This window comes from Rhinoraja longicauda, chromosome 19 (genome assembly GCF_053455715.1).
Source record: "Rhinoraja longicauda isolate Sanriku21f chromosome 19, sRhiLon1.1, whole genome shotgun sequence".
Taxonomy (NCBI): domain Eukaryota; kingdom Metazoa; phylum Chordata; class Chondrichthyes; order Rajiformes; family Arhynchobatidae; genus Rhinoraja; species Rhinoraja longicauda.
In genome coordinates this window covers 41,028,964-41,053,545 of record NC_135971.1, presented here as the reverse complement: position 1 = coordinate 41,053,545, position 24,582 = coordinate 41,028,964, and the positions used below count along the sequence as shown (strand labels likewise).

The following is a 24,582-nucleotide window of genomic DNA, read 5'->3' as shown; positions in this document are numbered from 1 at the left end:
TCTATTAAATTCTGCACTATTTCAGCGCCTGGCACTAAAGCAAGCCCTCGCTATCAGAGAAGTGTAAAACCACTCACTACTATCACCCTAGTGCTTTTACACCGTTCTGCGATTTATGTACATATGTTCCTTCAAGTAGTGCTGAATATTGGGTGAGTTATATAACAGTATAACAGTATAACAGTATAACAGAGCTTTATTTGTCATTCGGTACCGAAGTACCGAACGAAACTACATAGCAGTCATAGAAAAAAAAAGAACACAAGACACATAACCCCAACACAAACATCCATCACAGTGACTCCAAACACCTCCTCACTGTGATGGAGGCAACAAAACTTCCACTCTCTTCCCCACGCCCATGGACAGACAGCTCGTCCCCGACCAACCCGCACAGTCCCCGCAAGGGGATGGAAGTCCCCCCGGCGCTGAAACGTCTCGCGGCCGAGCCGGGCGATGAAAGGCCCCGCGACCAAGCCTTGCGCAGCTAAGTCCCGTGGTCGAGCCGCACCAGCAATGTAAAGTCCCGCAGCCGAGCCGCACCTGGCGATGTTAAGTCCCGCAGCCGAGCCGCACCGGGCGATGTAAAGTCCCGTGGTCGAGCCGCACCAGCGATGTAAAGTCCCGCAGCCGAGCCGCACCGGGCGATGTTAAGTTCCGCAGCCGAGCCGCACCGGGCGATGTAAAGTCCCGTGGTCGAGCCGCACCAGCGATGTAAAGTCCCGCAGCCGAGCCGCACCGGGCGATGTTAAGTCCCGCAGCCGAGCCGCACCAGCGATGAAAAGTCTCGTGGTCGAGCCGCTCCAGCGATGTAAAGTCCCGCAGCCGAGCCGCACCGGGCGATGTTAAGTCCCGCGGCCGAGCTGCACCGGGCAATGTTAAGTCCAGCGGCCAAGCCGCACCAGCGATGTAAAGTCCCGCGGCCGATCCGCACCAGGCGATGTAAAGTCCCGCGGCCGAGCCGCACCGGGCACTGTTAAGTCCAGCGGCCAAGCCGCACCGGGCGATGTAAAGTCCAGCGGCCAAGCCGCACCGGGCGATGTAAAGTCCAGCGGCCAAGCCGCACCAGGCGATGTAAAGTCCAGCGGCCGAGCCGCACCGGGCGATGTTAGGCCCCGCAGCCGAGCCGTGAGCCGTGAGGAAGAGAAAAGTTTCCCCCACCCCCCCCCGCCACCCCCCACCCACACCACCACCCCCACCCACACCATCACCCCCCACACATACACAACCAAAAAAAAAATACAAAAACCATCCAAACACCGACACACAACAAAAAAAAAGGAAAAAAGACGAACAGACTGCTAGCGAGCCGCAGCCGTTAGCCGCAGCCACTTCTGCATAATGCGTGCATAATATTAGACTCAGGAAGCATTTAAGTTAGTGAAATACACACAAGCATCTCAAAAAAGGTACACAAAATACACATATAAAATAAGGTGCATTTCAAACAACGGGCATGACCACCAAAATTAAAATCTTCTGTTCTCAGCATATCCCGAACTAAATCTTAATAATAGGCGACACGGTGGCGCAGCATGTCTTTAGATTATTTGAAGAAACCCGAGCACCGGAGGAAACCCACACAGTCACAGGGTGAACCTGTAGATTTGCTGACCTTTTATCAGCATTCCAGAATTTTGTGTATATTTAAGTTGAGCAAAATAGGAATAAATGAAGATGGCTAAGCTCAGTGTTAATTGGCCAAAAAGATGGGTAGTGAGGGCAAGTTTAACGCATCAGAATGTGTTAGAGATGTTTGGCTCAGGAATGTTTGCAGATAGGGACATCGACATACTAAAACTGTCGTTTGTTTGTTTGTTTGTCTGTTCCTGAACTACAGCCAAAACGTTACACGATAGCGTGACAATTTTAGGCCCACCTTACTCATCCCTTTGGTGCGAATGGAAGAAGTTTCATTGAAATCGGTGTATATTTTTAAAGTTATTCACATTTTAAAGTTTAAATCTATCTCCTAGGGAGGGAAGGGAAGGGGGGTGTAGGGGGGAGGGGGAGAGGAGAGGGTGCTGCACCAATGCATGAGAGATTTGGGCCCCAACAGGTCTACTTGGTCTTAGATATCTAAAGATGGAGTTTACAGGTGGAGACATTGTTGGAACGACTTATCAGACACTGATTAACACTGATAACCCCTGGAGGAGGGCAGTTTCAAGTGTCTCCCCATAAAGGTTGACCGCGCATACACCAAATAAACCTATATATGCAAGTGGACTATTTGCAATGAATCAATGTTGCAGCCCGTTAAGAAGAAAGGATAGAGTTTCTCGGTGAACTTGTCCGTGAAAGTGTACAGATGTGACATGTAATCGGCATTGTACAATGTCACCTGGCCAGCCTCATAGTTCAGGTAGACGCCCAATCTCTGGGGTTTGACTGGAACAGGGAGGGCAGTACGTGGTGCAGACATAGTGGTATATTCCTCTCCCAGACGCCACAATACCCAGGCTCCGGATTTCGGCTCCGGTGTGAACTCCGCTTTCCTCGGTACCGATGCCTTTACCACTCCCACACTCCACATAGTGTTCCTTCCGACCTCTACCTCCCAGTAGTGGCTCCCAGTGTTGAAGCCCTGAGAAGCCAGGACACCGTGCCACTGCACAAATCGCTCTGGTCTGTCAGGGACCATCTGTTTAGCACCGAGTCTGATGGCTGTCAGGTCACTGGACAGGATGAGTCTCGGATGCGCAGTGTTCGGATTCAGCTTCAGTTTGATCGGGACTGAAGGGGAGAAAAAGGTCTGCATGGTGAATTCACACGATTTGCCAATCAAACATTTTGACACATTGCTCCCCCTCTCCCCATTCGTAACAAGGACAGAGTCCCCCTTGTCCTCACCTTCCATCCCATCAGCCATCGCATACAACATATAATCCTCCAACATTTTCGCCACCTCCAACAGGATCCCACTGCTGGCCATATCTTCCCATCTCCACCCCTTTCTGCTTTCCACAGAGACCGTTCCCTCCAAAACTCCCTGGTCAGCTCGTTCCTTCCCACCCAAACCACTCCCCCCCCCCAGGTACTTTCCCCTGCAACTGCAGGAGATGCAACACCTGTCCATTTACCTTCCCCCTCGACTCCATCCAAGGAACCAAACAGTCTTTCCAGGTAAGGCAGAGGTTCACCTGTACCTCTGAGGATGTAACTAGGATAATTGACAGGGGAGAGCCGGTGGATGTGGTATACCTTGACTTTCAGAAAGCCTTTGACAAGGTCCCACATAGGAGATTAGTGGGCAAAATTAGAGCACATGGTATTGGGGGTAGGATACTGACAATGTGATCATGGATCGAAAATTGGTTGGCAGACAGAAAGCAAAGAGTGGGGATAAATGGGTCCCTTTCAGAATGGCAGGCAGTATCGAGTGGGGTACCGCAAGGCTCGGTGCTGGGACCGCAGCTGTTTACAATATACATTAATGACTTGGATGAAGGGATTAAAAGTACCATTAGAAAATTTGCAGATGACACAAAGCTGGGTGGCAGTGTGAACTGTGAGGAAGATGCTATGAGGTTGCAGGGTGACTTGGACAGGTTGTGTGAGTGGGCGGATGCATGGCAGATGCAGTTTAATGTGGATAAGTGTGAGGTTATCCACTTTGGTGGTAAGAATAGGAAGGCAGGTTATTATCTGAATGGTGTCAAGTTAGGAAAAGGGGACGTACAACGAGATCTGGGTGTTCTAGTGTATCAGTCACTGAAAGAAAGCATGCAGGTACAGCAGGCAGTGAAGAAAGCCAATGGAATGTTGGCCTTCATAACAAGAGGAGTTGAGTATAGGAGCAAAGAGGTCCTTCTGCAGTTGTACAGGGCCCTAGTGAGACCGCACCTGGAGTACTGTGTGCAGTTTTGGTCTCCAAATTTGAGGAAGGATATTCTTGCCATTGAGGGCGTGCAGCATAGGTTTACTAAGTTAATTCCCGGAATGGCGGGACTGTCATATGTTGAAAGACTGGAGTGACTAGGCTTGTATACATTGGAATTTAGAAGGAAGAGAGGGATCTTATCGAAACATATAAGATTATTAAGGGTTTGGACACGATAGAGGCAGGAAACATATTCCCAATGTTGGGGGAAGTCCAGAACCAGGGGCCACAGTTTAAGAATAAGGGGTAGGCCATTTAGAACGGAGATGAGGAAAACCTTTTCAGTCAGCGAGTTGTAAATCTGTGGAATTCTCTGCCTCAGAAGGCAGTGGTCACCAATTCTCTGAATGCATTCAAGAGAGAGCTAGATGGAGCTCTTAAGGATAGCGGAGTCAGGGGGTATGGGGAGAAGGCAGGAACGGGGTACTGATTGAGAATGATCAGCCATGATCACATTGAATGGTGGTGCTGGCTCGAAGGGCCGAATGGCCTCCTCCTGCACCTATTGTATATTGCATTTTTCGTGGTCATCTTAATAGAGGCTAGATATTCCAAATTATTCCAAAATTCCAAATTATGAAATTCAAAATTATGAACTAAATTTAAATGACACAGTTTCCATCGTGTGATATGAAGCTGATAGCAATGCTTAAACTGATGGAAGGCAGAGATAAGGTAGACATTCACAACCTTTTTTCCCCAGGGTGAAAATGTTGTGCACCACAGGACGTGGCTTTAAGGTGAGAGCGATGAAGTTAAAAAAATATGTACGGGGCATGTTCTTTTTAACACAAAGGATGCCTGGAGCATGTTGCTGGATGAGATGGTGGAGGCAGACACCATAGTGTCTTTTAGAGGTGCATGGATATGCAGAGAATGGAGGTATAGGTTTCAGGTAGAGGAGATTAGTTTATCTTGGCTTCATTGTCGGCATGGACATTGTGGGCCAAAGGGTCTGCTCCTGCACTGTACTGAACTCTTTAAACTGTTAGTTCAGGCCCCAGGATTACCAGCCGTGTTACATATCTGGAGTATCGCTACTGAACCTGTGGGCTGTCCTGTCCCAAATGTGTAGGAAGGACATGCAGGGGCTAATTTACACTGAACATAGACACAAGAAGCTGGAGTAACTCAGTGGGTCAGGCAGCATCTCTGGATAAAAGGAATAGGTGACGTTTCAGGGCGAAACCTTTCTTCAGACTGGACCAAATGTGTCAATTTTTCCTCACAACTCTATCAAAATCTCTTCCATATTTCAAACACCATAATTCCTCGACTCTACTGGAAGATAAGTTTACCTGGATTAATTAGTTTCAGCATCCGTTTCCACAGGCTGAACTGAAAGGGGCCGCTGAAATCATCTTCTCTGAGGTCAATGGAAACTCTGGCGGGTCTTTGGAACTGCATGTTTTCACACCTGTGTTGGAAATAAAAAGTATTGCTGAGATGCAAAAGTAGAATGATACACCATATCTATGATCTCACTTTATATACTTGTCAGCACTGCCCTCAACTTCTGACTTTTCAGAGACTACTATCCGAGACTTAGGTCATAGGGAAATATGAACAACATATATAAGAAATATATAAATCAAGCTATTCTATGTGTTGATTGGGGATAGTTATTGACCAAGGAGGAATTTTCAGTTGGTTTTTATAGTATTCTGCAAGGGCTACCTCAGAAAGCAAATGGAGACCTCAACCAAAAGGCAACACTTCTGATAGTATTGAACTCCCCGTACTGCATCCCAAATCCTGGACTTTCCACTCAGCACTTAAATTCCATGCTTCATGTATCTTGTGTTTTATGTTGTATTTTGCTGGCAGAACAATTTCTCTCCTGGGATAAGTAAAGTTCTATTGTATTGTATCATATCTCATCCCTTGCACATGAGACATTGGTTTTTATTATCCATTGCTGGTAGCTTAACAGCCACCAGCTATTAACCTTCTCCATGTTTAGGTATGAAAAAAGGAAAAGATTAGTTAAGACAAATGTGGGTCTCTTGGAGACAGAAACAGGTGAATTTATTATGGGGAAGAAGAAAATGACAAACGAGTTGAACAGGCACTTTGATTCTGTCTTTACTAAGGATGACACAAACAATCTCCCAGATGTACTAGGGGACAGAGGATCCAGGGTGTCAGGAAATGGTGTTGGGTTGACTGATGGGACTGAAGGCTGATTAATCCGCAAGGCCTGTTGGGCATTCTAGATGGCTCTAGAAATTGTGGATGGTGATCATTTTGCAATGTTCTATAGATTCTGGATCAGTTCATGTGCATTGGAGGGTAGCTAATGTTATCCCACATTTTAAGAAAGGAGGGAGAGAGAAAACAGGGAATTATACACCAGTTAGCCTGACACTGGTGGTGGGGAAGATGATGGAGTCAATTATTAAAGATGTATTAGCAGCACATTTGGATAGCAGTAACAGGATCGGTCCAAGTCAGCATTGATTTACGAAGTGGAAAGCCTGCTTGACAAATCTTCTGGAATTATTTAAGGATGTAACAAGTAAAATGGATAAGGGGGAGCCAGTGGATGTAGTGTATCTGGTTTTCAGAAAGTCTTTGATAAGGTCCCACACAGGAGTTTAGTGGGCAGAATTAGAGCACATGGGGGTAGGGTATTGACATGGATAGAAAATTGGTTGGCAGACAGGAAACAAAGTGTAGGAATTAACAGATCCCTTTCAGAATGACAGGGTGTGACTAGTGGGGTGCCACAAGGCTGGGTCCATAACTATTTACAATATATATTAATGATTTAGATGAAGGAATTAAAAGTAACATTAGCAAATTTGAAAATGACACAAAGCTGGGTGGCAGTGTGAACTGTGAAGAGGATGCTTTAAGGATGCATGGTGACTTGGATAGGTTGGGTGAGTGGGCAGATGCATGGCAGATGCAGTTTAATGTGGATAAATGTGAAGTTTCCACTTTGGTGGTAAGAACAAGGCGGCAGATTATTATATGAATGGCATCACATTAGGAAAAGGGGAGGTGCAACGAAACCTGGGTGTCCTAGTACATCAGTCACTGAAAGTAAGCATGCAGCTACAGTGAAGAAAATTCTCTGCCTCTGAAGGCAGTGGAGGCCGATACAAAGATGCATTCAAAACAGAATTAGATAGAGCTCTTAGGGCTAGCGGAATCAAGGGATATGGGGAGAAGGGAGGAACGGGGTACTGATTGTGGATGATCAGCCATGATCACATTCAATGGCGCTGCTTGCTCGAAGGGCTGAATGGCCTACTCCTGCGCCTATTTTCTATCTATCTACGGTATGTTTGTTTCCATGAAAACATCCAGCGAATTGGCCTCCACTGCCTTCTGTGGCAGAGAATGCCATAGATTCACAACTCTCTGGGTGATAACGTTTTTCCTCATCTCAGTCCTAAATGGCATACCCCTTATTCTTAAACTGTGACTCCTCGTTCTGGATTCTCCCAACATCCGGAAATATTTCTCTGCATCTAGCTTGTCCAATCCTCTAAGAAATGTATATGTTTGTATAAGATCCCCTCTCATCCTAAATTCCAGTGAATAGAAGCCCAGTCGACCAATTCTTTCATCATATGTCAGTCCCGCCATCCCGGGGAATTAACCTGGTGAACCTACGCTGCACTCCCTCAATAGTAATAATGTCCTTCCTCAAATTAGGAGACGAAAATTGCACACAATACTCCAGGTGCGGTCTCACCAGGACCCTGCACAACTGCAGCAGGACCTCCTTTCTCCTAAACTGAAATCCGCTCGCAAAGAAGACCAACATGCCATTAGCTTTCTTCACTGCCTGCTGTACCTGCATGCTTACTTTCAGTGACTGATGTACAAGCATACCCAGGTCTCTTCCTAATCTGACACCATTCAGATAATAATCTGCCTTCCTGTTCTTGCCACCAAAGTGGATAACTTCACATTTATCCTCATTCTACTACATCTGCCATGCATCTGCCCACTCATCCAACCTACCCAACTTACCCTGCAGCCTCATAACATCTTCCTCGCAGCTCACACTGCCACCCAGCTTCGTGTCATCCACAAACTTGCAGATGTTACATTTAATTCCCACATCTAAATCGTTAATATATATTGTAAATAACTGGGGTCCCAGCACCGAGCCTTGCAGCACCCCACAAGTCACTGCCTGCCATTCTGAAAAGGACCTGGTAATTCCTACTCTTTACTTCCTGTCTGCTAAGCAGTTCTCTATCCTTGTCAATATCCTACCCCCAATACTACGGCCTCTAATTTTGCACACTAATCTCTTGTGAGGGAACATGCCAAAGGTTTTTTGAAAGTCGAGATGCACGATATCCACTGGCTCTCCCTTATCCAATCTACTTGTTACATCCTCAAAAAAGTATGTGCAAGCAGATAATGATTTGTCTTGGCATCATGTATGGCGTACACATTGTGGGCTGAAATGCCTGTTCTTGTGCTGTCTGTTCTATGTATCTTGCCATGTCCCCTTCCATCTAGATCCCTCCCTTTTACTTTGCATTTCACCCATCCTCTCTTCTTATCTGACACATATTTGTTGCCTTTTTATCTCCAGCCTGTGTCACTTATTCCACTGCCAATAAAACCCGCGCCCAAACTGTATCCACCTATCACTCGCCAGGCTTTGTCCCGCTCACTACTCCTTCTCAGCTTTCTCCCTGCTACTACAATCAGTATGAAGAAGGGTCCCGACCCGAAATGTCACCTGTCCATTACATCAACAGATGCCGCTGAGTTCCTCCACCACCCTGTGTTTTGCTCAAGATTTCAGCATCTGCATTTCCGTGTGTCTCCTGTCTTTGTTCTGGATTTCCAGCCCCTAAAGTTTTTTGCTCCAATGAACCCAAGTATTCATTCACTTTGTCTGCCATCCGTATCCAAAAATGCAAAGGACTACAGGTGGAATGGGTTGCATTACAGAATATATAATTGTCAGCCAAATATGGACAATAATGCACTTACCGGCCAAGAATATTTTTAATATCCTGAAAGAGAGAAGATTGTTTTAGTTTTAGTTTTTAGTTGTGGAGATACAGCAGAGAAACAGGCCCTTCGACCCACTGAGCCCACACCGACCAGCGATCCCCGCACATTGACACTATCCTGCACATACTGCTGACCAATTACATTTAAACCAAGCCAATTATCCACAAAATTGTGCGGCTTTGGAGTGTGTGGGGAAACCGAAGATCTCTGAGAAATCCCACGGAGGTCACGGGGAAAACGTACAAACTCTGTACAGACAGTACGCGTTGTCAGGATCAAACCCGGGTCCCTGGTGCTGTGAGGCAGCAACTTTATCGCTGAACCACCAATAAAAGGGTGGGCCTTTTATTACAACATCGCATTACAAAGATCTGTCAGAAACTTAAACAACGGTAAAAATGCATTTCGAATATTATTGTGTAACAATTGCAATTTGACTTTACACTGAGTCACAAGATTTGGACACAGAATAGTTTCAATACCGAACTCATAGTTCGAAATTCTCAGTGGTGGGCATGTCGATAAAATAGCAGCATTTAAGTGGCTTTTAGATAGGCACGCGGATATGCAGGGCATGGAGGGATATGGATCATGTGCAGGCTGAAGAGATTAGTTTAGCTTGGAATCATATTCAGCTGTGAGATTGTGGGTTGAAAGGTCGGCTCCTGTGCAATGTTCCAAGTTCTATGGTCTATTAACAGAAAAACTGTTAAAATTGAAGCTCACAGACCTATGAGGAAATGATTCTTTGGTGCAAAAGACCACTATTATTTCACGGTGTGACTATTTGGAAGTCCTGATGCATCCAATTTGCCACATCACTTGTTGATTTCCCTGTTCCTTTTAACACACCAAGGTCTTAGTCGCCATTGATAGACACAAAATGCTGGAGTATCTCAGTGGGACAGGCTGCATTTCTGGAGAGAAGGAATGGGTGACGTTTCGTGTTGAGACCCTTCTTCAGATTGAGAGTCAGGGGAGGGGGAGATACAGAGATAAGAAAGTATAAGGTGTGAGAACGAGACATCAAAGGGGGTGGAGATGAAGGAAAGTGTAGAATAGATCATTGTTAGCGATGAGAAGGTAACAACAAAGCAAACAGAGATAAAATGTAATCAGGGACAGTCAGACTGGTTGGAGTACTGGGAAGGGGGAGGGATGGAGTGAGAGGGAAAGCAAGGGTTACTTGAAGTTAGAGAAGTCAAACTATCTCCGGTTTAAACTAGCATCTGCAGTTCCTTCCAACTCTTAGTTGCCATTCTTCCTTCAGCATTCTGGTGCTAAAGTTCCACACTCACAGAGCAGCACGGCACAATACTGGAGCAGGCCCTTTGGCCCACAATGCCTGTTCCAAACACAATGCCAAGATAAACTAATCTCATCTGCCTGCACGCGACCATGACGTGCCTGTCTAAAAGCCCATAAACACCAGTATTGGTCCTGCACCCACCACCATCACCCCTGGCCCTGCATTCCAGGCACCAACCACCCCTCGCCTGCCCCACACATCTCCATTATATTTTGTCTCCTCACCATCAAGCTATGCCCGATCTTTCATATTTCCACCATGAGAAAGGGTTCTGACCGTCTACCCGGTGGCTCTCTTAATTTGATCTACTTCCATCAGTCCAGAGAAAACAGCGACAGTCCAGAGAAAACTATCCAAGTTTGTCCATCCTCTTCTGATACTAATTCCCTGTAATCCAGGCATCATTCTGGTCAACATCTTGTGCATTCTCTCCAATGGACTCTACAGACTTCTTATATTGGGGTGTCCAGAACTGCACACAATACTCCAAATGAGGTCTAACCAAAGTGCTACAAATCTGCATCGTGTCTTCCTGACACTTATACTCAATGCCCAACTAGTCTTTTCCTTTTCACTGGCTTGCAGAACTTGAGTCTAACATGATTCTGTGTGCTGATTGTGTCTATAAGCTTGTGATGGTGCAAGCAGCAAGATTTTCACTGCATCTGTCCCTCACTGTACGCATTCATATGACAATAAGCTCAACTTGACTTAACCAGTCTCCCTTAAAACTCACCTGGGCCCCACTCCCCATGCTTCCTTGAAACTTGCCTCGTTCTGCTTCCAGTGCTCTGTTTAAATGTACCTGGTTAACTGGAATAGACTCTAAAATCTGGAGTAACTCAGCGGGCCAGGCAGCATCTCTGGAAGAAAGGAATAGGTTTGGGGTCGAGACCCTTCTTCAGACTGAGAGTCAGGGGAAACGAAAATGAGAGATATAGAAGGTACATAGAAGAAATGAATGAAAGATATGCAAAAAACGATGATCGAGGAAAGGTGTAGCCCACAATGGTCCATTGTTGCCTGTGGGGTAGGTGATAACGAGTTAACTGGAATGTTTATTGTTATTCTGCATATCATCTGTAAACACTGATTTAAAACAGTGCAAAACACAAAGTGCCTGAGGAATTCATCAGATCATGCAGCATCTGTCGAGGGGGAAAGGAAACATGATGAATTGGGTCAGAACCTCCTCTGGAGTGATTCAGACCTCATTAGTGTACATAGTGCTGTTATAACTCAGCAGGTGAAGCAGCACGTTTGATGGTGCTGTTATATCAGCAGGTGAAGCAGCACGTTTGATGGTGCTGTTATATCAGCAGGTGAAGCAGCACGTTTGATGGTGCTGTTATAACAGCAGGTGAAGCAGCACGTTTGATGGTGCTGTTATAACAGCAGGTGAAGCAGCATGTTTGATGGTGCTGTTATAACACCAGGTGAAGCAGCATGTTTGATGGTGCTGTTATAACAGCAGGTGAAGCAGCATGTTCAATGGTGCTTGATCTGCTGAGCTATTCAAGAACTTTGTATCCTCTTGTGGAAACCAGCATCAGCAATTTCTTGTTTCTCCATTAATTAAGTGTGTTGGAGTATTAATGAATATGATCCAAGAGTCTGGAAAAGCTGCGATATTGGTTTAGAGATACAGCCCGGAAACAGGCCCTTCTGACCACTGAGTCTGTGCCGACCAGCGATCCTCGCACATTAACACTCTCCCACACACACTTGGGACAATTTACATCTCTACGAAGCCAATTAACCTACAAACCTGCACGTCTTTGGAGTGTGGGAGGAAACCAAAGTTCTCGGAGAACATCCATGCGGTCACAGGGAGAATGTACAAACTCCATACAGCCAGCACCCGTGGTCGGGATCGAACCTGGGTCTCTGGCGCTGTAAGTGCTGTAAGGCAACTATACCGCTGTGCCACCGTACCACCCATTCTGGAACTGATGCTGCCAAAGTTCTGAATGTGGACTGATGGAGTTCTCTACTGTACATTGGGTTTTAGAATCTGAATGGTAATGGCATCATGTTTCCCATGTAAACAATAGACAATACCTGCATAAACTCTGCATCTTCCAGACTCAGTTTTTCTTGCATGTCCAAGATTGCTTTCTTAAGTGATGCATGCTGTTCGGAGATTTTCTTTAGATTTTCATCTTTTTGTTGCAATATGGCATTTTCCTTTTGCTCCAGTATTGTTTTCAGCTTTTTCTCTTCCTGGTGCAGAAACTGGTGCAGTTCTTCGAACTTAGATTCAATGTTCTTCTGCAGAGCCGCAGATTCTTTCTGATGGAATAAACAACAGGTGGATTTACCCAGTGCAAGGTGAGAAGTTCATGGGTCGTGGAGCACAGAACAGGAAACAGTACAGCACAGGAACAGGCTCTTTGTTCCACCATGCCACAGCTGAACATTATGCTAGGTTATAACTGAAAACACACACCTCCAGATTCAGGGACAGTTTCATCCAGCTGTTTCCACGCAACTGAACCATCCTCTCACGAACTAGAGACCGGTTTTGACCAACCATCTACCTCATTGGAGACCTTTGAACTATCTTTAATCAGACTTTACCTTTCTTTTTATTTTAGAGATACAGTGTTGAAACTGGGCCTTTGGCCCACCAAGTCTGTGGTGACCAGTGATCACCCATACACTAGTTCTATCCTACACACCGGGGACAAATTACAGAGGCCATTTAACCCATAAACCTGCACATCTTTGGAATGTGGGAGGAAACATCTTTAAGGTGAGAGGAGCAAGTTTAAGGGAGATGTGCAGTGCAAGTATTTTTATTTACACAAAGGGTGGTGAGTGCTTGGAATGTGCTGTTGTAAGGTGGGGGGGGGGGGGGGGGTGGAGGGGGGTGGTTGAGGCAGATACATTAGAATCATTTTAGAGGCTTTTGGACAGGCAAGTGAATGGTGGGATATGGACAATGTGCAGGCAGATAAGAGTTGGTCCTGTCATTATGTTTGGCAGATATTGTGGGCCAAAGGGCTTGTCCCATGTTCTGGGATGGTGATGGTTTGACACTGTGGTGCAGATTCAATCTCCTTGTTTACAGTAGGCTGTGTTGAATAGGTTCATTAACTTGACATCATTAAAAGGAGTTGTATTATATGGGAAGTGAATAAGGTTTTGAGTGGAGTTGTTGACAGGATATGTTGCAGGAAGGAACTGCAGATGCTAGTTTAAACTGAAGATAGACACAAAACATATTTCATTATCTCTGTATCACCCTCTCCCCTGATTCAGTCTGAAGAAGGGTCAAGACCCAAAACGTCACCTATTCCTTCAGACAGAGATGCTGCCTGTCCCACTGTTACTCCAGCATTTTGTGTCTGTCTTGTTGACAGGATACTTTCTCTGGTTGAGTCAATCTAGAACAGGATAGATTCAGCCAACAGCTTTACCTACTGAAGGAGGGAATGAAGAAAGAAATCTGAGGAATGAGCCTGAAGAAATGTCCTGATCCAAAATGTTACCTATTCATTTCGTCCGCTGATGCTGCCTGATTCCCTGAGCTCCTCCAGCACTTTATGTTTTGTCCAAGATTCCAGCATATGCAGTTCCTTTTATCTCCAAGGGAAAGGGAATGATTTTTGTTTGCTCAAAGGTTTGTGAGCCTCTGGAACTCTTCAGACTGGAGAGATGTCATAGATGAATTGATGTAATAGGTACGGTAGCGCAGCGGTAGAGTTGCTGCTTTACAGCGAATGCAGTGCCGGAGACTCAGGTTCGATCCTGACTACGGGTGCTGCACTGTAAGGAGTTTGTACGTTCTCCCCGTGACCTGCGTGGGTTTTCTCCGAGATCTTCGGTTTCCTCCCACACTCCAAAGACGTACAGGTATGTAGGTTAATTGACTGGGTAAAAATGTTTTTTTTTAAATTGTCCCTAGTGGGTGTAGGATAGTGTTAATGTACGGGGATCACTGGGCGGCACGGACTTGGTGGGCCGAAAAGGCCTGTTTCCGCGCTGTATATATATGATATGATGATATGATAATAGAGAGAAGTCAAAAGTTATGACTAGAAAGGTGGACAGGCTTGATGGAGCACATGGAGATACAAGGAAGTGCAGATACTGGAATCTTGAGCAAAATACAAAGTGCTGTCGGAAATATACATCGTGTAAGATTTGAGAAGTTTTCCCTCATTCTGAAAGCAACACAAAACCAAAGAGCTGCAGTTTGGACATTTTAAACGGGAGACTGGGGCTGATAGCGGAGAAAGGCTGCGGTCGGTTTTTTCCAAGGGTTGTCACAATCTGTGGGTCCTAAGATAGCCGCAGGACCTCGTGACCAGCCACAAAAGCAAAAACCTTACAGCCCAGTCTCTAGGTTTCTGCAAAGCCACGGCCAGAACAATGGATGGGTTTTGGCCATGCAGAAACCTGCGAAACCAGGTCGAAGTCCAGACACTGGGGCACTGACATCAGCATACTCACAATGCCCCAAGCCGACCTACACAGTTAATCTCGTTAAGGGGGCACAATAGCCCATAGAAAACTACCTGGTAGGTGATGGGAAACCAGTTAAACCCATCACCTTGCAAAGAAATACCAATTAACACCGTCTGGCCATCCCCGGTATCCCCGGACATAAGCGCAGATCAGAGAGAAAACTCATACATATCTTTTTAAACAAAGAGATTCCAAGATCTGGCGGGAGATAGGACGGGTCAGAAATAGTATAACTGGCCACGACTTTTGGGTTTTAAATGGAAGAAGAAAACCTGCAAGGAACGCAAGCAGGCAAGAAAACGAATGCAGGAGGAAGAAAAGACAGGCAAGAAAAACGGATGCAAAGAGAGAGGAACAGGCACGCAACACGAGGAGAAATACTGCAAAACCAACAGCCAGTAACCCCAGTAATAGCCCCATGGTGAGCATGTACTCCAAATCCTGCATATCCTGGACATAGTTTAGTGTAGAGGGGAGGGTGGTTTGAATAAACGTTGGGTGTGTAAAGAAATATGTGTTGGTCAATTTTGCGATGTGTCGTACGTTCCCCATCTTACAGTCGTGTATATGTCTTGTAGAACTGTGTGTTTAAGAATTCAGCGAAAAAGGTATTCGTGTATACGTCTTGTGGAACTGTGCGTTTTGTGATTCATAAGTCCAAGGTATTCATGTGATTCAATATGTGTTTAATAGATATGTCGTATAGCAATATATAAGTATTCATGGACAATAGTCCCAAGCGCTAAATAAAAGCCTTTTTCATTTAAACCCTGGTTTTCAAATCTGGTCTGGTGGAATTTTTCTGCACTATAAACGTTCCTGCATCTAAGTCCAGTGTCTAGAACCGTAGGGGGTGAGTGGGTCGAACCACTCACGGGGAACCAGTGTGCACGGCCTGGTCAAGGGATCAGAGCAAGGCACGGGGACCTTAGGTCGGGCGAAAGATCGGCGCAGAAACCCCTTACAATCGCATGGGATCAAAGGAAAGAAAGCTGAATGGATAGAAAACTGGCTTCATGGAAGGAAGGAGAGGATGATGGTGGAAGGTTGCTTTTCGGACTGGAGGCCTGTGACTAATGGTGTGCCATGGGGTTCGGTGGTGGTCCCATTGCTGTTTGTCATTTATAGCAAAGATGCGGATGAGAACATACATGCAGAGGGGAAAGATTTAATAGGAACCCGAGGGGTTACTTTTTTATTCACAAAAAGCTGGAGTAACTCAGCAGGTTACTTTTTTACACAACGGGTGATAGGTGTATGGAACGAGTTGCCTGAGGAAGTAGCTGAGGCAGGTACCCTTGCAACGTTTAAGAAACATTTAGACAGGTACACGGATCAGGTAGGTTTCGAAGGATATGGGCCAACACAGGCTGGTGAGACTAGTGTAGATGGGACATGTTGTCCCGTGTGGGCAAGTTGGGCTGAAGGGCCTGTTTCTACGCTATATGACTATGAACTGATCGGTTCAGGAGCATCTGTGAAAGGAATGGACAAACAGCCCGAAACATTGCTTATCCATCCCCTGCAGAGATGCTGCCTGACCTCACCCACTGCATTACTCCAGCACTTTGTGTTTTGATGGACCACTTGTCTGATTCATGCTCCCTTCCCTACGCTTCTCATGCTGTGTAGTTGGAGAAAACATCGGGCCTTTCAATGAAGGCACAAGAAACTCAGGATGCTGGAACCATGAGCAAATGATCATTGTGATCTTTGGCCTGGAATCGGAGGAAACAAAATATTACAACAGATCAAATATATAATGGAGTGAAAGGCACGGAAATTAAATATTTACCTGGTGCTAGATTGAGTCAATATCTCACATGCATGACATTGGACCGCCACACTAGTTTTTACATTAACTGTTTCGTTTCCCATCTCAACTGTGCTTTGATGTGGGACCTTTAAACGGCCCTTCGTACCTTCAGTTTATTTACATCTTCTTCTTCTTCATCCTGACTTTCACAGCAATCAAGCATTTGTTCACTCAGGGACTCGATTTCTTTCCGTAGCATTCCCTGGAACAGAGAAACGCGCAAAAAAAGTCACATCGGTCTCCTGAAAAAGACGACATTTTTAAAGTCTGTTGTCAATGATCTGGAAGATCAACCCCAATTATAGTCTGGCTCAGTTGGCAGAGCAGCCTCATAGCTCCAGCCATCTAGTTTCAACCTGGTCCACCATGTTTCTCCATGAGGCGGTCTCCTTGTGTGGATTACACCCATTTGCTTGTCATTTTTTCCATATTCCATAAAACAGGCAATCCGGCATGTTTCCAGTGACTCCAACCAATTTCTACAGATGCACCCTGGAAAGCATCGTATTAGAATGCATCACAGCTTGGTTTGGCAACTGCTCTGCCCAAAACTGCAAGAAATTGCAGAGAGTTGCGATGTCGCCCAGTCCATCATTCAAACCAGCCTCCCCCTCATCAACTCCATCGACACCACACTTCCTCAGGAAAGCAGCAACATGATCAAGGACAACTTCCTCCCCAGTCATTCTCTCTTCTTGCCTGTTGCATCAGTCAGAAGATCCAAAATCTTGAAAGTGTGTATGACTTTCAGGAATACCTTCTCTCCTGCTATTATAAATCTATATAGAAATCATATATAAATCAGACTATTTATCAGACTCTTATAAGCTGTTGGTATGGTCCCGATCACCCAATCTATATTCTTGCAACGTTTGCATTTTTAGAACATCTGCACTTTCTCTCTAGTGTAGCACTATACTCAACACTGTTTATTGTTTTCTTTGCACGACCTGGTAGACGTGGTCTATGGTTTGATTGGACTCATAAATGGTATGACTTGCTTGGATAGTGGGCTGAGAAAATGTTTTCACTGCATCTCTGTACACTTGATAACACAAAACCAACACCAAAGGTAATTGTGTTCTGTTTGGTAGTTTAGGATGACACAGTAAATTGCCCCGAGCATACAGGTGAGCGATTGAATCTGGGTAAAGTTGATGGGAAAGTGGAAGGAATAGATTACAGGGAAAATTATTGGGAAGTAAGGTCGCTCTTTATGCTGGCATAGACCGTGGGTTGAAATAGCCTTCACCTAAATCATCAGGATAAACAGAATTGGAATTTGGTCGTGGTATAGGTTCATTATCGTTATGTGTACTGAGATGCAGTGCAAAACCTTTGTTTGTGTTCTATGGAAAGAAATCAGGTAATACTATACATGAATACAATCAAACAAGAAACAAGTACAATAGTAAGAGCAAAGAGAAAATACCAGAGTGCAGAATATAGTTCCCAGCAATGGAGCATAACAGTTCCATAGAAAAAGTCCAATGTCCGCAATGAGTTAAGTTGGAGAATTGGGACTGTACTCTATCTTCAGATAGGATCTTTCAGAAGTATGGTAAATATGATCATAACATTCATAGCAAGAGGATTTGAGTATAGGAGCAGGGAAGTTCTGCTGCAGTTGTACAGGGCCTTGGTGAGACCGCACCTGGAGTATTGTGTACAGTTTTGGTCTCTTAATCTGAGGAAAGACATTCTAGCCTTAGAGGGAGTACAGAGAAGGTTCACCAGATTGATCCCTGGGATGGCAGGACTTTCATTTGAAGAAAGACTGGATAGACTAGGCTTATACTCGCTGGAATTTAGAAGACTGAGGGGGGGGGGGGGTCTTATTCAAACATATAAAATTCTTAAGGGGTTGGAGAGGCTAGATGCGGGAAGATTGTTCCCGATGTTGGGGAAGTCCAGAACCAGGGGTCACAGCTTAAGGATAAGGGGGAAGTCTTTTAGGACCGAGATGAGAAAACATTTCTTTCCACAGAGAGTGGTGAGTCTGTGGAATTCTCTGCCACAGAAGGTAGTTGAGGCCAGTTCATTGGCTATATTTAAGAGGGAGTTAGATGTGGCCCTTGTGGCTAAAGGGATCAGGGGGTACGGAGTGAAGCCAGGTACAGGTTACTGAGCTGGATGATCAGCCATGATCATATTGAATGGCGGTGCAGGCTCGAAGGGCCGAATGGCCTACTCCTGCACCTATTTTCTATGTTTCTATGACAGGGGAAGAAGCTATTCCCTAGTCTCGCTTTATGGACTTTCAAGCTTCTGGATCTTCCACCTGATGGGAACGGGGAGAAGAGGGAATGACCATATGACCATGGTGGAAAGGGTCCTAGAATTTGTTGGCTGTTCTCCCTTGGCAACACAGATGGAGTGTCATAGTCATAGAATCTTGCAGCGTGGAAACAGGCAGTTCGGCCCAATTTGCCGTCACCAGCACTAGTCGTACCTGCTTGCGTTTGGCCCATACCCCTCTAAACCTGTCCTCTCCATGTACCTCTCTAAATGTTTCTTAAACGTTGCAATAGTACCTGGATCAACGACGTCCTCTGGCAGCTCACTTCATACACCTACCACCCACTGTGTGAAAAGGTTTCCCTATTAAATATTCCCCCCCCACTTTAAACCTATGTCCTCTGGTTCTCGATACTCCTACTCTGGTTAAGAGACTCTGTACATCTACCCGATCTATTCCTCTCATGATTTTGTACAATTCTATAAGATCACCCCTCATCTTCCTGCGCTCCATCCTCCAACATTTAAGAAGATTTATGTAGATGTTGGCAGGAATCGAGGGCCTCAGCTTTAGGGAGAGGCTGAGCAGGCCAGGACTCTTTTCCTCAAAGAGTCCTGGCCTGCTCAGCCTCTCCCTAAAGCTGAGGCCCTCGATTCCTGCCAACATCTACATAAATCTTCTCTGCACCCTTTCCAACAGTGTATGGTGGGGAATGTGGCCTGTGTGATAGCCTGGGTGGCATCCACAACTCTCTGCAATTTCTCGCTGCTTCAGGCAGAGCTATTCCCAAACCAAGCAACGATGCATCCCGATAGCCTAATTTCTTCAGTGCATCTGTAGAGGTTAGTAAGAGCCGTTGGAGACATGCTGGATTCCTGAGGAAGCACAGGCATTGCTGTGCTTTTTTGGCTGTAGCTGCAATGCATCTGGTCAAGGACAGAATTTCCATTCATAATTAGAATAACAATTAAAAAACGGGTGAAGAGAGATGGAAGGGATAATCTAAGAATGTCAGAAATTGGAACAGATTTTGATAACATGGCCCCCTGTGCCCTTTACCTGAGGACCACCCACTTCCCTTCCCCATTCTCATGGTCCTCGTCTCTCTTAGGGGCAAATTGTCTCTTGAACGTATTTAACGACCTTTACTCCACAACTCTCTGCAGTAGACTATTCCAAAGATTCACCATCCTCCGTGGAGAAGTTTCTCCTCTTCTCCATCTAAATGAGGAACTGCTCGTTCTTGAATAATGACCCTGTTTTTAGATTCCACCACAAGGGAAATCAACTTCTCAACATCTGTCTTGCAAATCCCCCTCATAACCTTCCATGTTTCAACAAGGTCACGTCTCATTCTTCGAAGCAGCAACGAATACAGACCAAACCTACTCAACCATTAGTCATAGGGAAAACAGGTAATGTGAGCAATCAAACAATATGCATTATCTGGGCTGTCTCCAATGCAAGTTATGTTCTCCTTGAAGGGCCTGTTTCCCTGCTGTATCTCTAAACTAAACTAAACTGCAGATGTTAGAATCTTGAGTAAAACACTGCTGGAGGAACTCCGCGGGTCGGGCAGCATCTGGGGAAAGAACTAACAGATGGATTTTCCGGTTGGGTCTGGAGAAGGGTTCAGAATGTTGTCTTGATGGGTGGGTATTACGTATAAGGAGTGGTTGTTTTCCCCAGAATGCCAGCAGGTGAAGGGAGATCCCACAGACGTTTATAAAATAATCAAAGGCATAGGATAGGGTGGACAATCAGAACATTTTCACCACAAAAGGTAGGAAATGTCAAAGACTAGAGGCATAACTTTAGGTGAGAGGTGCAAACTTTAAAGGAGATGTACATGGCAAATATGAAAGTGGCTTTTAGGAGACACACATTAATATATGGGGAATGACATGGATCATATGCAGGAAGAGATTTGTGGATGTAACCCTGTATGTCACACAGACCACACTCCCCACCAATGACTCCATCTATACTTCAAGCTGCCTCGGAAGAACAGCCAAATTAATTAAGGATCTTTCCAAGCCTGGTCATTCCTTCTGCTCCCTGGTCCTGTCAAGCAGAAGATTCAGAAGCTTGCAAGAGAGCAACTTCAGAGTCAGAAACAGCTTCTTCCCCTCTTATTGCACTTCTGAATGGTCCTTTCAAAATCGAGGCAACAGACCTGATTTTCTATCATACCTTATTGCAGGCTTTGGATCTTTTCTGTGGAACTGTTGCATTGTTCAGTTTAATTTAGTTTAGTGATACAGTGCAGAAACAGGCCCTTCGGCCCATCAAGTCCGCACTGATCGGCGATCCCTGTACATCAGCACTATCCTACACACGAGGGACAATTTACAATTTTTACTGAAGCCAAACTAACCAACAAACCTGTACATCTTTGGCTTGTGGGAGAATGTACAAACTCATTACAGACAGCACCCATAGTCAGGATTGAATCTGGGTCTCTGGCGCTGTAAGGAAGCAACTCTACCGGTGTGCCACCATTGCCACCCCTGATTGTAAAGCTGAGAAATGATATTCTGCACTCTGGCATCTTTCTCTTTGCTCTGGATTTTCCTCTTGTGTTTGGCTTGATTCTATTCTTTTATAGCATTATCTGATTTGATTAAATAAGCACGAAACAAAAGCTTCTCACCGTACCTTGGTACGTGTGTCAATAATAAACTTGAACCAGAGAAGATTAGTTATACAGCGTCATGGTCAGCATAGATATTGTGGGTCAAAATGCTTGTTCCTGTGCTCTATTTTTCTATGTTCTATGAAACTGTGAGGATCAGTTCTTGCCCTGTGCTTTTCTGTCTATATACTAAAACTCTCGTTTGTTTGTTTGTTCCTGAGTTACAGCCAAAACGGGACACGATAGCGCGACAATTTTAGGCCCACTTTACTCACCGTCGTTCCTTTGGTGCTAATGGAAGAAGTTTCATTGAAATCGGTGCTATATTTTTAAAGTTATTCACATTTTAAAGTTTAAATCTATTTCCTAGGGAGAGAGAGGGGGAGGTGGAGGGAGGGAGGGGGAGGATAAAGGGGTTCAGGGGGATGGATTGGGGGGAATGGGAAGAAGAGGGGGAAGGGGGAATGGGGAGAGGGGTAGGCGGGAGGAGAGGGTGCTGCATCAATGCAGGAGAGGTTTGGGTCCAACGGGTTCACTTGGTCAAGTATTCTAACGTTGTGGGCTGAATGGCCTGCTCTAGTGCTGCGCCGTTCTATGTCCAACGACACTGTGGGCTGAAAGGTCTGCTCCTGTGCTGTACTTTCCTATAATAAGACACAAAGTGCTGGAGTAACTCAGCGTGTCGGGCAGCATCTCTGGAGAACATGGATAGGAGACCGAATCAGGAACATCGCAGTAGATTAGGTTCGGGGAGGTGCATGTGAACCTCTCTCTCGCTTGGAAAGTCTGTTTGGGTCGCTGGAAGGAGTAACCTTTTGATATTCAATGACATAATGGGCTGCAGGGCCTATTTCTGTGCTATATTTTTCTACATTCTATGACTCTGTGGGCTGAAGTGACAAGTCCTCTGCCATACCTTTCAATGTTCTACGGCACAGTGGGTCACAGGGCCTAATTCTGTGCTGTTGTGTATTCTATGACTGTGGGCCAAAGGGCCTGTTCCAGTGCTGCACTATTCTTTATTCTCTGACAGAGTGGGCCGAATGGCCTGTTCCTGTGCTGACTAGGCTTTAGTCTCTGACAGTGTGGGCCGAATGGCGTGTTCCTGTGCTGTTCTAGTCTTTATTCTCTGACAGAGTGGGCCGAATGAACTGTTCCTGTGCTGTACTTTTCCATATTCTATGACACTGTGGGCCGAAGGGCCTGTTACTGTGCTGTACTTTTCTATGTGCCATGACAGTGGGCCGAAGGGCCTGTTCCTGTGCTGTACTGTTCCATGTTCTCTGACAGTGGCCGAAGGCTTGTTTCTGTGCTGTACTTTTCTATGTGCTATGACAGTGGGCCGAAGGGCCTGTTCCTGTGCTGTACTTTTCTACCTTTTATGGCACTGTGGGCCGAAGGGCCTGTTACTGTGCTGTACTTTTCTACCTTCTATGACACCATGGGCCGAAGGGCCTGTTTCTGTGCTGTATTGTTCTATGTTCTCTGACAGTGGGCGGAAGGGCCTGTTTCTGTGCTGTATTTTTCTACCTTCTATGGCATTGTGGGCCGAAGGGTCTGTTTCTGTCCTGCTCTGTGAGGTGGGTGAGGACTGGGTGGACAGAGAGGCCTGTCCCTGTCCTGTTCTGTGTGGTGGGTGAGGACTGGGTGAACAGAGAGGCCTGTTCCCGTCCTGTGCTACTCTCTCTCTGTTCTGTGTGGTGGGTGAGGACTGGGTGGACAGAGAGGCCTGTTCCTGTCCTGTCCTGTGCTACTCTCTCTCTCTGTTCTGTGTGGTGGGTGAGGAGGTGAACAGAGAGGCCTGTTCTGTGGTGCTCTGTGTTCTGTGTGGTGGGTGGGTGAGGACTGGGTGGACAGAGAGGCCTGTTCCCGTCCTGTCCTGTGCTACTCTCTCTCTGTTCTGTGTGGTGGGTGAGGACTGGGTGAACAGAGAGGCCTGTCCCTGTCCTGTTCTGTGTGGTGGGTGAGGACTGGGTGAACAGAGAGGCCTGTTCCTGTCCTGTGCTACTCTCTCTCTGTTCTGTGTGGTGGGTGAGGACTGGGTGAACAGAGAGGCCTGTTCCCGTCCTGTGCTACTCTCTCTCTGTTCTGTGTGGTGGGTGAGGACTGGGTGAACAGAGAGGCATGTTCCTGTTCCTGTCCTGTGACAGTTCACTGTGAGCGCGGTGTCCCACCTTATGGAGTCCAGCGGCCTCGCCAAGCGGGCTGGTGGAGTGGCCGTGGTGATGGCGGGACGTGACACACACCACACAGATCGGCCTCTGGTCATCGCTGCAGTAAACCTTCAGCCTCTCGTCGTGCTCCTGGCAGCGGAGCTCCGTCTGAACCACCGCCTCGTCCACTCTGAGCTTCATTACATTCTCCACGATGTTGGACACGAACCGGTTGTGTCTGAGCGTCTTGTCGGGCAGCAGCGCCCGGCACTGCGGACAAGTGGCCGGCCCTCGCTCCGACTGCCAGTGCTGGACGATGCAGGTCCGGCAGAAATTGTGGCCGCAGTCTATGGTTACAGGCTGGACAAAGAACTCCAAGCAGATGGGGCAAAGCGCCTCATCTTTCATGGACTGTAGCACGTCTATACTCGCCATCGCTGCTGCCCTCTCCGGGTCCCGGGCACTTAGTTTCACTTTCGCGCTGCTGCAAAGTCGGCGATTTCCGGGTACGTTTCTTTGCAACAAATCTGCAGATTTCAAACATGGACACAACAACGGTGGAGTAACTCAGCGGGTCAGGCAGCCTCTTCCTCTTCTCCCGTGATGTTGCCCGACCCGCTGATTTACTCCAGCATTTTGTGTCGACCGTCGGTGTAAACCCGCATCTGCAGTTACTTCCTAAACATTTTGTCAACAGATTTCAAGATTCTGTTTTATTTTTTTGTCCCGAAGCGGAACAACGAGATTCTTACTTGGCGGCAGCACAACAGATTATATAAACAGTACTCGCTAGACCCCATTGTACAGAACAAAAAGCTTCAATTAAAAATAGCCTGAATATAGTGCAAAACAAAAACAACAAAGCCCGAAGTCCTGAGTGCAGCCACGGCAGCTGGTAGATCAGATTTCTGTTTACATCGGTCGTGTCGTTTAATCGCCTCGTGTTTGTTGGGAAGCAGCTTCTCCTGAACCTGGACGTTTACAGTTTTCAGACGCATAATAATTAACTTCTTCCGATGGCAGGAGGGAAATAAGAGCGTAGCCAGGGTGGTGTGGGTGCTCGATGATGCTGGCTGCCT

At 46.1% G+C, this 24,582-nt stretch overlaps 1 protein-coding gene across 1 annotated transcript; it reads right to left on the bottom strand.

Annotated features, from left to right (window-relative positions):
* Nucleotides 1-1,253: 1,253 nt before the first annotated feature.
* LOC144602795 (nuclear factor 7, ovary-like) lies at nt 1,254-23,949 on the bottom strand. The gene is made up of 6 exons (XM_078415923.1): nt 23,525-23,949; nt 16,583-16,678; nt 12,249-12,479; nt 8,855-8,877; nt 5,182-5,300; nt 1,254-2,736 (listed from the first exon to the last, which is right to left on the bottom strand). The coding sequence occupies exons 1-6, from the start codon at nt 23,936-23,938 to the stop codon at nt 2,213-2,215; spliced, it is 1,407 nt and encodes a 468-aa protein (XP_078272049.1). The 5' UTR covers nt 23,939-23,949; the 3' UTR covers nt 1,254-2,212.
* Between the last annotated feature and the right edge of the window lie 633 nt (nt 23,950-24,582).

Bases quoted from the DNA above. Each gene is read 5' to 3' on its own strand.
- LOC144602795 (XM_078415923.1), bottom strand. From the start codon at position 23,938: ATGGCGAGTATAGACGTGCTACAGTCCATGAAAGATGAGGCGCTTTGC. The intron at 16,679-23,524 runs GTGGGACACCGC...TCTCTGTTCCAG, and splicing joins AGGCCGCTGGACTCCATAAG to GGAATGCTACGGAAAGAAAT. The intron at 8,878-12,248 runs GTATTGTCTATT...TCTCTCTTTCAG, and splicing joins AAGATGCAGAGTTTATGCAG to GATATTAAAAATATTCTTGG.